At 40.3% G+C, this 12,936-nt stretch overlaps 1 protein-coding gene across 2 annotated transcripts in view; it reads right to left on the bottom strand.

The window, feature by feature from the left end:
- NRP1 (neuropilin 1) overlaps positions 1-12,936 on the bottom strand; it is a 109,551-nt gene that overhangs the window by 57,699 nt on the left and 38,916 nt on the right. For both annotated transcript variants that reach the window (XM_048952287.1, XM_048952288.1), the window contains exons 4-5: positions 5,900-6,081; positions 1,470-1,697 (exon numbers count right to left, since the gene is read on the bottom strand). In XM_048952287.1, the coding sequence (XP_048808244.1) occupies positions 1,470-1,697; positions 5,900-6,081 (410 nt within the window). The remainder of the gene's footprint in view (positions 1-1,469; positions 1,698-5,899; positions 6,082-12,936) is intronic.

The following is a 12,936-nucleotide window of genomic DNA, read 5'->3' as shown; positions in this document are numbered from 1 at the left end:
CTCTTTCTTCCCTGTTTATTGGAGAGGATTGAAAAGAGCCATGATAAACCCATTAAGCATAAAACAAAAAGGAAGAACAGATATACATTAAAAAGCCCATACTTATTTACTGCAGCATCAATAAAAACCTTAATTAAAATGATATTGAGGATTTTTTTAAGAAAGCAGACAAGTTCAAATGTGTTATTAAAATATGTCCCTAAAGTTACATGTTTTCATTTCAATGAAATATTAATGCAGCATTAGCAGTTTGTAGAAACTGACAGAAAATATCTATTATTTAGGATGGGTTATCATACCAGTGGAAAACTAAAATATCTGTAATTAGCACCCAACACAAACAATAATCCTCAGTCAATGAATTTTACTAGCAGTTACAAAAGAAAGAATAAAAAAGACAGCTACATGATACTTCTCTTTATCAGCCTGCACCGTACACAGAAACAGTGAAAAAGACATCACAAACAGCTTGACATAGCTGTTTGCACAATCTGTATGGGTGTTTGGACACCCTAAAGGCTAGGCACTCAGTCTGAGCAGCCCCTTTTCATGGAAAAAAGAAAAAAAGGAGAAGAAAAAATAAGGAAATCACATTACTACTTCGTTCAACCGTCTCAGTGTTAAAAAAGGGTATGAGATCAGGCACGAGGTGAAATGGGGCTGAATGGCTCCCCCGCCTCAGCCAAGATCTAGCTATGCCCTTCTCTTGTTTACACAAGGTTAAGTGTGGTCAACAGATAAGCGGAAAATTACTGAGATGGCAGAGAAGTAAGTTCCAGTAGGGCACCACCACACCCACCCTGGCACGTGTGCCCGGTTAATCAGATTATAAATTAACAAATGAAGAGAAAGAAAGCCTTTGGATTTGTTTGTTGTGCTGGAAGAGAGAATACTGTGAGTGAAGAACCCTGTGGTGCCCGATCACTGATGATACCTGAATGGCCAACTGGGGATTGCCCGTTGACCTGGGTAATGGTTTACCAAGAGTGACTTGGACTGCAGGTTTGCTACATTTGCTCTGGCACAAAAATCCTCTGCTTTGGTAGCTGGTCTGAAACCTCATTCCTTCTCCTGTTAAGGTTAAGGGTTAACTCCAATATGTGCAAGTTTTTGGAAATTACTGGATAATCCCAATGTGTTATCTGTGAAAGTCTGGGGATCCATCATAAGGTTTCATATTTGATTTATTTCAGTGTACGAGGTCCATCACATATTCTATCAAAAAATAGAGTTTTTCCCTGAGCCAACTGTTCAAAATTAAACATATTTCATAAAAAAATCATTCACACTGTGATATGCTTTACTGAATGAATTTACAGAGCATTTTCTCCATTTCTCTTCAATTTAACTCATTTCACATAAATCAAACAAGGACCTCTGTACTGTGGCATTTAAAAAAATGAGAATGTGCCTTCTGCAGCCCACTATGGAGTAATGCTTATGTGTATCACAGTCCATTTTTCTCTTACCATCAGGGAATCCGTCCCAGATTTCCAATCGGTCATAGCGACAGAATGCTCCCCCTGGAGTATTTGAATCAGGTTCTAGTTCAAAGCTTTCAAATTCCAGTATAATCTCTGACATCTTTGGTGCAAAGATAATATAAGTGCATTCAAGGCTATTGGGATATTTTTCAGGGAATCCGGGGGACTTTATCATTCCACTTGATGAAGTAAAGTTTCTGGAGCATTCAGGTCCTGCAAGAGAAAGAACAATTCACCTGAGTTAACACTATGTTACTAACAAAGCAGTTAGCTGGAAAACAAATTAGGCTGTATTGTCTCCACAGCAGCAAAGGTGGCTTTTCAATGAAACACCTCATTTTAATTGCTGTATTAGTCATTCAGCCAGCTTGTTCATATTACTGATAGTCAGGTTTTTAAAGCGCAACTCACATACACTGTCTGATCTCCAATTTTCAATTTGTATAGAACAATATGAAAACTTGTACAAGCTCTAGAAAAAATTATGACAAATACAAAGTCATGTGGGAACAATGAAAGTGTAAGCTGCAGAAATCTCAACAGAGCCCTAGAGAAATAATTATAGCCCCTTCAAGCTCAAATCTTTAAATCTTATGGCTGACAGGCTTTTATTGGTGAAATAGAATTTTTTACAAAAGACGGTGAGTGAATTCAGTAGAGGGAGTAGTGGTTTCAGATTGCTGGAGCACTGACTCAGTAACTCTGCCAGATGTGACCTATGCCTTCTTGACAAACTAAATGTGAAAGGTAATTCGTACATGTACCAAGGGTGAGTGACTCATTCTGAGTGGTGTTGACACAGGTGCACCAGTAAAATGTTGCTGTTAGTGCAGGCATGACAAACTGTGTGATTACAGGCGGTGTTGCTAGAAGTCACCTAATGTCAATGTTGATATGCTGCCTTTCCCCACCATGGCATAACGTGCTGCCCCTAACACTGCTTTCGGTGGAGGAGGCAGGTAGCAATGGAGGAGCAGGGGTATGAAAGGCCAGGTCATTGGAATTGCCTTTGTGAACATGCGGGACTAAAACCAGATCCTCTTGTCGACAGATCGTGTTTCTCCCTTGTTTATGTCCTCGGGAATCCTCTCTGTGGATCCCACACCTGCAGGTGTGCTGTGGGTAAGCCTCAGGCTCTGCCCACACATCTTCCCACAGGGTCAGCTCAGGTACCCCTCTCTCTGTCTTTTGACACTTCCAGTTTAATGGAAAGTGATTGATGGGGTTTGGGGCATCTGTGAGAGGCAGCTGACCTGGGGAGTTTGGGGAGGATGGCTCAGACGACATGGAGTAAAGGAAGGATGCAGGCAACACAGCTGAGTTGCAACAGGCCTGTTGCAACTGAGTGTGTGAGAGCTTTTGGTTCGGATGAGGATGCTCAGCTTCCTTAGCGACTGTAGTCAGTAGCCTTAGAGGATTTCTAACGCTTAACACAGATCATTGAGGGAAAACAGTCTGGCTTGTTGCATATATGCATACTCTTATTTCACCACAGAAAATGTTTTCCTTGTGAATGTGCCAAACATATTACCCCCCACAGATTTGGCTACCTCCCAAGTAAATTCAGCAAGCAAGAGACAGGGCTGAATGAATGTAATCAGTTCAGGTATTTTTGTCCTTCAGCAGACACTGATGGAAAATGCTTGAGCTATCACATAAGTGCTTAGAACATTTCATGGCATATTTTGGAAGATGTAGAAATTAATGCTCACTTAACCTGACCCATTCCAATTTGGGAAATTACATTTTGCCCACAATTAAATCACACCCATACACATTAGCCGGATATTTCTCTCCTTTCCTCGTCATTCCCTTGTCTCCCTGTCACATATGGGAGGGTTATATTCTGGTTGTTGCTCCTCACTCCCACCAGTAGCTGCTGTTCCAGGATAAAATAGCTTTGGAGTATGCCATTCATGGCATAAAGTGCTCTTTACTCTTCTTGGAATCCAATAAAAGATGCAATACAAAATGTAAGCCAGGATCATTATTGCTTTATTAAATACAGCCAAATCCTGGCTCTGTGAGTGCAGGATCGTCAGGCTCTTTACGCTCACACATGGCATCTCAGTACCAGCTTGTATTATTTTAAACATGTTCAAGCCAATCTGGTGCAAGAAACAAAAACTGTTTTCAGAAGAGCTGCCTTACTAAAATGCACTCCACAGATTTTGACCCTTTACTGACACTGTGAAGAAACTTCAGGAATTAAATTAACACTGAGGATACAAGAAACTCCATGGAGAGGTCTTTGTGGAAAGCTGGAAGAAGAGGCTCTGTGGACACCCAATGGAACAGATACTTCCAGGCACAGAGATTACATGTGATCCTACTCTCAAACCCATTCTGCATTTGCTATAGTCAGTCTCCTCACAGTTTCCATGGCATGTGGCCCTTTGAGTGCTAGGCTGAGGATTCAGCTTAGGACGCTGGTAGAGCAAGGAAGCTTTTCTTTTCTTTCTTTACTTTCTTCCTTTACTTTCACATTCTATAATGCAGAAGTGCTGGAGTACAGCTAAGCCTTTGGCTCAGCACCACAGGATACTGAGATTGGGATCACTTTAATGCCTCTCCTATCTGGGAAATGGTTAAGCAAGGTTATAAAGGTATGCTAAAGATGAGCATGGTAGCCTGATGTGTGCATCTGAGCTTCATCTGCAGAACAGGGTAAACTGGTCAGCTTCATTTGGTACAGAAATTAAAATGCAAATTTGGAATAGCATCTGTGCATTAACTCAAAAGTTAAAAAGAGCTGCATTCCCACGGCAACTGTAACATGTGCCCTTTGTGTACAAACAGCATTTTCTAATGCCGTACCTGGTGATAAATTTGCTGCCTTAAAATACCGTTTATGTGGAATGAACTAGAGTTAAAGTTGCTCTGGGGGCCACAATTTTGAGTTTCTTGACTTGTGTGTATGTACAATCACATTCATAATGCCATCTTATCATAGTTAATATGTATCACTGAGAGATGCAAATGACCACACAAGAAAATAAACACAACACTCCTGTCAGAGTTCTGACTCACAACTTCACTGTTAGAAAATAAATAAAAGCTTTTCTTCTTGGAAACATCAATTTGCTAAAATAGATTTTTCACACACTACTCTTTCGCTTGTTCTCTGAGTTTCAGTCTTCATCTTCATGAAAGATGGTAGTGTACATCTAAGAATCGAGAAACTCTAGGATGTGATTTCAATAACTTAGCTTCCTGAAGACACCAGAATAAACAGAGATATTTTTTTCAGGAAAGCTTGGTGTCACTTGGATGATGAGTTCTTTCAAAATACTTGACCCTGAAGGTCACCAGAAGAATTTCTGAGAGCAAGGAGTGGACTTACAGGCAGGGAAGATGGTGACCAAGAGGTCTGTGGCCCCAATTAGCACTGTGCAGAGCAGCACTAGCATGCTACAGAGACCTCACAACTGTGACTCTCTCCTCATTAACAGTATGGCTGCCACAAAGTGTGTGCACTGAATGCAGCTGAAAATCTGGCTCTGCGTTAGGTACATAAAAGGGACTTGAATTGTTCTGAAAATGTAGCAGTAACTGGGAGGGGTCTGTGCTGGAAGTCTGGACCTTCAAGCTGCTTTTGTAAATACGACTCTAAAAACTGATACCAAAGCCAATATTTGTTATCACTTTGTTCTGAGCTTTTTGTCTTTTTGTACACTATCTACTTTTGGTCTTGTATTCTCCAGGAATGGAGTAATTGAATTATTTATCTCCATCCAGCTATAGGGAAGGTGTATGCCAAACATGATCTCACTGTCCTAGCCGTTGGCTCAGAGAGTTATCAAAGAGGGACTCTTTACTGGTTTGGTTAACCCTAGATTGGTTCTCTGGGCTTTCTTTGCACCCTGTACAGTTATCTGTGCTCCCTGCACAATCATCCAGTGGGACATGTTTCTGAACTGTGTGACCTTCCCCACTCCTTAAGCTCCCAAACATGATTTGTGAAAGGAACAGCAACATCATCTGCTGTCCATGTGCAATTCGGTTCTTTCTGAGCCTACAGCTGTCTCTTGGGAATGCAGAGTGAGCACTAACCAGAGTAAGTCAGGGAGTCAGAAGGTTACAGTGCTGTTAGGGCTGGAACACTGTAAATCATACAGTAATTATTATCACACAAAAGAAGAAAGCTAATGGTTTTAAGAAGGTCCAAACAAACAGCTGATGAAGACTATCAAATTACACCCAGAGGAGTCAATTCTCACATACAGCTGACCCATTGCTTCCATAACACTTTCCACCCATTACACACATGCCCCACATTGTAATGACAAAGGTAACACAATCTTCTCTTTCAAACATTTTCCTGTATTCCTCCCACTCCTAAAAAATATGGTGAACTTTTTGATGAAAGTAGAAGTCACAGGTTAGGAGCCATATAACAATAAATTGCTTCTCACCTCTTTTGAAAACTTCATAACGGATAGAAAATCCTGCTCCGTGTGTTTCGTAGTCGGAAACGAATTTAATAAAAAGATACGGTCCCGAAGACACTAACGGAGGGGGAGCAATTTTTCCACAGTACTTTCCCCATAAGCGTCCTTCAGCATTATCTCCATCAATCACTTCAACATAATCATACCTGGTAGACAAATGGAAGGAAGAAACTTTTAACTTCCAGGAAAGAAGGAGACCTAATTAATTTAGAAACCATAACACAACATAGATAATCAAGAAAAATGCTAGCTTGCTTGGAAAATGCATTATGCTGAAAGATGTAAGCAAAATGAAATAATTAAAATGGACTACATTATGTCTGTAGACATCATCTGGCAACATGGAACTATTAGGAAGAATGGTGTCCATTATGCTTGCAGACAATGTCAGCTAAAGTAACCAATTAACATAAAAAAAAAAAAGGAAATCTCATGAGCACAATTCTGCATTATTAAATTGTGTTCCTTTGTCTATGTGGTGTTGTTATCAATACATAATGCATAGCATTCTTTTCAAACTGTGAATTTCTGTTATGAATTCAGAAATGTCTTTTTAGCCGAAGCTCTTCATGAACAATACTTTCATTTCCATATGCTGTCCTCTAAACATATGTCCACAGAATAATAAATAAATCCCAAAGCATTAGATTTTCTTCAAAACTCCATCATGCTGTAGATAGAAAAATCTGCTCTCTTCCCTGATAGCTGGACAAACAATTTTCAGCAAAACTCAAAATCTACACATTTACCACAACACTTGAGTTTTCTCAGATGAACGACCCCTCATTGCAAAACAGCTTTGCATAGGTGTTCGAGCCAAGGAGTGCATACTACAGTATTCTTGCCTGTACAGTGATTGCCTAACAGGCTGGGCTAAACCCTCCCCTGCTTACTTGCTAGATTCCCAAGGACTTCATAAAAGAAAGTACAAATATGCAATACAAAAGCAAATGTGTGCCTGGGAGCAGCAGTCATAGCAGGGACCCTGAGCTGTGTCACCAGCAATGCCAGCCTGCGGGGCTGGGTCTCACACTTTGATTGCAGGGGGCTGTGCAGGGCCTGCCGCTTGGTGCACTGAGCCAGCCCACAGCATACAAATGAGCATCCTAGTCAGAGAGGCACGAGCTGCAGGTGCAGAGACAGGTCAGGTTTTAAGTTTTATTAGCAGATGATTTCACTTGGCCCTGGGCAGGAAGGACGTGCAGACACAATCTGAAGAACTGGTTTAATCTTCTTTAAAATGCGGTGGCATTTGGAGACCGGGTTCTGCTCTGCTCTTTGCTGGGTTGCAGCAAAAGCTTTTGCCCTGTCTGTGCCTCTTTGTGTCTCAGCCACGCTGCCGTTTCACTTCACAGGTTGCTGTTAGCCAGACAATCCCATTTACTTTTCATTATCCTACTACAACTGACATTGAAATGTAGCCATTAATTTGTTTAGACCTTTATTCCGCTGTTGGGTTCACTGAAATGTTCTGAGCATATTAATATACAAGGAAGAGCTAGAACTGACAGGACAGTAAAGTGTGTCTGACATTTTTAAAGAGATCAAAGGAAAAAACTGTCTTCATGATGACCAATGTCATTTTTAACAACCCTGTTCCAAACCATCCAGGGCACATTACTTATGTTTACATGAAGTCCCATAAGACAACTGCAGAGATGATATCACTAGTTAAAGTGGACGGCTTAAGGCTCCTTAAATTAAAAATGACATTACCTCATCAGTTAAAACCGTGTGCCAGCTTTGGTGTATATCAAGTAGAAAATAAAGCTGACACTGATGGAACCGTAAGCATTAACATATGTGAAATATTGTGTTAACTGCATTTCATTCTGTGGATTTGATTTTTCTAGTAGCTATTGCTCAACTTGCTAGCTTCACTGCCCCAGCTCAAATTGGTGGAAATACAAAGGGGAAATGTTCACTTCTGAATGAATGTTATGGATACTTTAAGTAAGCTGCCTTTTTTTTTTTTCTAAATTGGACCTCTTGTTTCTCTTGTTTTCGCTGTAATTTCATTATGGTGTATACATTTGAGGATCTGAAAGTTGGGAGAGGAGCTATTAAAGGGCTTCAGAAAGATTTATCTCCTGCCCCCTTTTCTTTTTTCGTTTTTGGTTATGTTACAAATATGCTTAGGAATATAAACACGAAGTCTCTTGGAATGCCTCCATCCCTTGGAAGTACTCAGGGCTGCTCGTTTTCAGACTTATGGAATAACAACTGTAGGGAATTTTTAATGCGACCTTTTTTCATATCCTCAACCGCTCATTAAAGAGAAAGTGTAGTCTCCCAAAGCCACAGCACTTCCAACACTGATGCAGAGTATTTTCCTTTATTTGGAGAGCAGGTGCTTAAAGCTACTTGTATTTTGCATCATCTGACACTTGCGGGGTTCAGGTATGTTGAACCCTACCCTTTGCTCTTCTCTCTCTGACAGCATTACTTCACTAGTTTCCCTGATGCCATTCATTGCTCAAGACTCAAAAGTAGACGATTCTTCAAATTCAGAAGAATGCTGCTACTGAATTATTAAATGTTCTGAACAATTTAAACTAAAAATGTTAATCACATTTTACATGCTTTTTTACTATTATAATTTTAAAAAAGTTTGAATTCAGCATTTATTTTTTTCTACACATAAAGATTAAAAGTCTTCTACAGTCCTAACAAGTCACATACAACTAAAAAGATAATTGACAAATAAGTACCAGTTTTGCTATTATAGGAAGTAATAGCCTGCAAAAAACATTAAGATTACATTCTCTCACTCTCTCATATCTCCTCATCTGTACAAATAGCCTGCCCACACCTTTCTACTGTCCCTTATAGCAATATAACGTAATTTACAGTGCTGGCTGCTGTGCAGTTCTAAGTTCCACAATTTGTCTGCTAAAAGGCTGTCTTTTAATGGATTTTGCAAGTTATAGGTCTTAGTGCCCTGCTGAAGACTGGAAGATTTCTCAGATTTTTTCAGCTCCTCTGAAAAATGACAGAAAGGAAAGAAGTTGAGTTGTGAGACAATAGGTATGAAATAAGATTTGAAAATGGGAAGCTGTAGAGATCAGCCTCACAGCCTTCGTGTTCTGGGGATCCTGCCCTGCATTTGGCAATAAACAGATGGGTTTGGATTCTCCCACACTGGCAGCAACATCTGAAAGCTGGGCTGCAGTAACTGAGTATTTATGGATTTTTTTCATAGGGAAATTAACTTACTCTGGGTTTTACTAGTTTATACTTGGAAACCAAAGTCCTGCTGTCACTTCTGCACTTTTCAAAATCGTACTGGAGACCGCAGCGTATTGCAAAAACTGTTCTTGTAAATGGGAGAAAGTACAGTCACAACTTGCAAGGAAGCTCAGGAAGCAGCTTGCATCTTCCTCTGGACTTGGTAGCAGTCCCATAAGTTTGTCAGGAGAAGATGCTGTGCCAGGGATGCAGTTGGCACGCTGGCATCCCTGCGAGGAGACTGAATGTGTCACCTCCGCAGTGCCCAGACAGCCTTGGCGTGCAGCCCAGAGAACTGAGTTTGCAAATTTGGATTTCCCACTTGGCAATTCTTCGCTCAGTTACTGCTGCCAATGGTGTGGCAAATATTTCTCGTAATGTTATAGTCCTCTAGGGTTTATGGCATGGAGACGTAAATAAAAACACAGAGCTAACCATTGCTCCAAGTTTCAGGTGAAAGACCATTGCATGAGTTCATGCATGAAACCAGGAAAGATACGCCTGTGCTGGTGGGTTCAGCAGGTATGCTCATGGAGCTACTGTGTCAAGAGGTAATAAGCATTCCCTTCTTGCTGGCTCCCTCCGGATATCCCATTTGTGTTCACTCTGCCCTGTAACAACGCTCCTGGTGGTGCGTGGAGTGTTCTCCTGATGGGAGCCTGCTGGATTGCAGGACTCTAGTGCTGCCCTGCTCCTCCCAACCAGTGCCTGAGCACGTGCACACTGATGGGTCCCAGTCTTATGGTACCATAACAGGATATCTTGGATGATGAAGGAATCTAGAATTCCTCTGCAAGTTCTGGAAGGAATTGCTTTAAGAGTTGGGTTTTTGTTTTGTTTTGTTTTGTTTTGTTTTTTTCCCCAGCAAGTGTAAGTTATAGGTTCTAGGAAAAGGCCAAGCCATGCCTATAAAAATGAGCACTGGGCAGTGAAAAAACATAAACAGCTGTAGAATACAGATTTTGGTGGATGTTTCATTTCCAGTTTCTGGTAGGTGATAACAGAGCTCTCATCTGTTTTCAGCTGTGAACAGGCTGGTGACCCGAGATACACAACCACTCGCTGTGCTGCAGAAGGGAAGGTGGGGTGCTGGGAAGCCTTGCAGTGCTGCAGACAGCCACCCTGACACACTGTGCTCAGATCCTGCACATTATTAGAGTAGCAAAATTTCATGCATTTTGCCTGGAAATAATTCCTTCTGAAGACACACGCAGAACTCAGCTGAAATCTAAATGTCTGCCATGTTACTTATGAAACAATCAGTGAAGCATATACAACTCTAATTTACATCAAAATACACCATGGTTTTTTTCTGCAGCCTACTATGATATGCATCTATAGGCTGGTTATGAGTATTTTGGTTATTCACCTGTTAGAATGAAAAGACCTTCCAGCTCTCTATTTCTTTTCTTTCTCTGGTCCCCCTTTCCCCAAACTGCTAAATGTCTCCCTGATAGGAATTATTCACCCTGGCTAGACTACCTTTGCTTACGAGAATTTTTACTCTCTTTTGTCTTTATAACACCTTTTATTCCTCGCAAGTCTCTACTCTAGCCAAGCAGAAGGCATTGCAAAAGGAAAGCTAAACCACTACTTTGAGTTATTCCGCACTGTGGATTTGTGTCCCATTAGTGACTGAAGGTTAGCAGTGTGGGATTTACTGTAGTGCCTGCAACACAAGGCAATCTGTATCCCAGAGCTAAGAACTCCAGAACAGCAGGCACTCTGGGGATACCAAACTTAATCCCGCTTTATTAGCGACAAGAAAAAGAAGCACACGCTGTTACAAATAAAAAATTAGGCGCAGCCCCAAAGAGACTGTATTTCTGCCCAGAACCACAGTGCCTGTCAGGCTGCTCTGCATCAGAACTTCTGCATAGCTCTATGGTAGTGAGGTTGAGATGGCAGTGAGCACCTCCAGCAGGAGTCTTTTAAGCTGGTCTTGGTCATGCAGGATGCATGGTGTGGATGAAACACAGTGAGGGAGGTGGTATACCATCTGAATCCTACTGCTCTCTGAAAGGCCTGGGTATTTAAATAAGCAATTTGCAATCAGTTGGAGATTTGTAAGTTACTGAAGTGCCCATCAGTTTAGGAGGCTTTTGTTCCAGTTGGTCTTTTGTGAGTTAGTGTTTTTATGTCCTTCACCCAGGGCCAAAATTCACTGAAGTTACTCATACAAAGATCCTGTCAACCTAAGAGGTTTCTGGGAATAAGGCCATTGGGATTTGGCCACTGTTCAATAATTTACTAATGCCATTAAGTGACAGTGGGTCTCCATTAAGAATGAACCAATGAGGGTCTATTTTAGTGCATGACAGTGCTGTAGTAAAAAAGAAAATAGATGTGACAAAGACATGGATAAAGATCTACAGTTGCCCAATACAACAGTTTGATTGAGACTGTTAGCAACAGTTTTGTTATTATGCTGTTTTCTGGCATCATCGAGTACTTTAAAATTTCACCTTCCATGTTAAAATCAAGCTTTTAATTCTCTGCAGAGCAGAGCAATCTGATACACAACATACCTTAACCAATAAAAATTGAAAACCCAGAAGTAATAAAAATAATCATTACTATTTTAAAATCTGATTATCCTTCGTCTTATCACATGCTTCTGGCTGTTTGGCTCGTGCATTTTGAATAACCAGGACTGGCGGAATTGAAGATACGAACTAAATAAGCAAGATTACATCTGCACTTTATCTGTACTGCTCCACTGAGAACAGCAGATAGATCTTCAGCTGCTGCAAATGAGATTAGCCCCTTTATGTCAGTAGATCTAAGCCGGTTTACACTGATACATGGCTGAAGAGCACAAGTGGTGACAGAATTTTTTTCCTTTTATTTATTTACTTCTATTCTATTTACATCAAATAAATTTGGAAAATTCTTCAACATAAGTGTGAACATCAGTATTCACTCCAGGAGCGAATGTAACAACATCATGCAGAATGGGAGGCTGCACACCAGCTCTGATCATTTTAGTGTTGCAGAGTCCTAGGGGAAGTAAGAACAGAATTCATCTGCTAAAGTCTTCAGCACATCTATCTGCAAAAAGCATTTTACCAGTGAAAATAGTTGATCTTGAAGTTAAAGCTTACTCCACCAATTTCATTGCTTGCCACACACTGTAATAAATTATAATATAATAATCCCAGTATATAAAAATGAAGACCTCTTCTGGGAAGAAACATTCAATTTTAAACCTCTTCAGTGGGGAACTTCAGTCCATAACTTTTTGGCATAGAAAAATGCCATCTTTTCATGGAAAAAGATTTCTGTCTGTCAAATGAGACAAATTTACAAATCCATGACTTTCACTTAAGTAGCGGAAAAAGAAACACTTAGCAGTTGAAAGGCATCAGAGACGGTGGAGCTTTCTAATGTCAAACTGGTGAAGGTTAGTATTTATAGGAAATTCACATGCGTCTAATTACTCCAAATTCAGTTCCCAAGTAAAATATGCCATCTGGAAGATATTAGAATCATTTACAACTTGTTCACCTCCCTATTTCACTGCAAAATCTTACCTCTTGCCAACTTTCCAGTCTTCTTCACAAAATAAAATGCAGCCTAAGTTTTACTGGTTCTTTCATAGCTACTTTATCTATTTAACGGTTTAAGAAACTGGAAAAAAAAATTCTTGTTTTTTTTTTTTTTAAGGAATTTTCTTATCGCTGGCTATGCTCAAGTTTTATACTCTTTCATATGGACATTACAGATAAGTCTTGGCTTAGTTTTGTATAAAGCCACACAATTAGATTTGTAAA

Source organism: Lagopus muta, chromosome 7 (assembly GCF_023343835.1).
Source record: "Lagopus muta isolate bLagMut1 chromosome 7, bLagMut1 primary, whole genome shotgun sequence".
NCBI lineage: Eukaryota > Metazoa > Chordata > Aves > Galliformes > Phasianidae > Lagopus > Lagopus muta.
The sequence above is the reverse complement of the archived record's forward strand: the minus strand, read 5'-3'. Positions and strand labels throughout refer to the sequence as shown.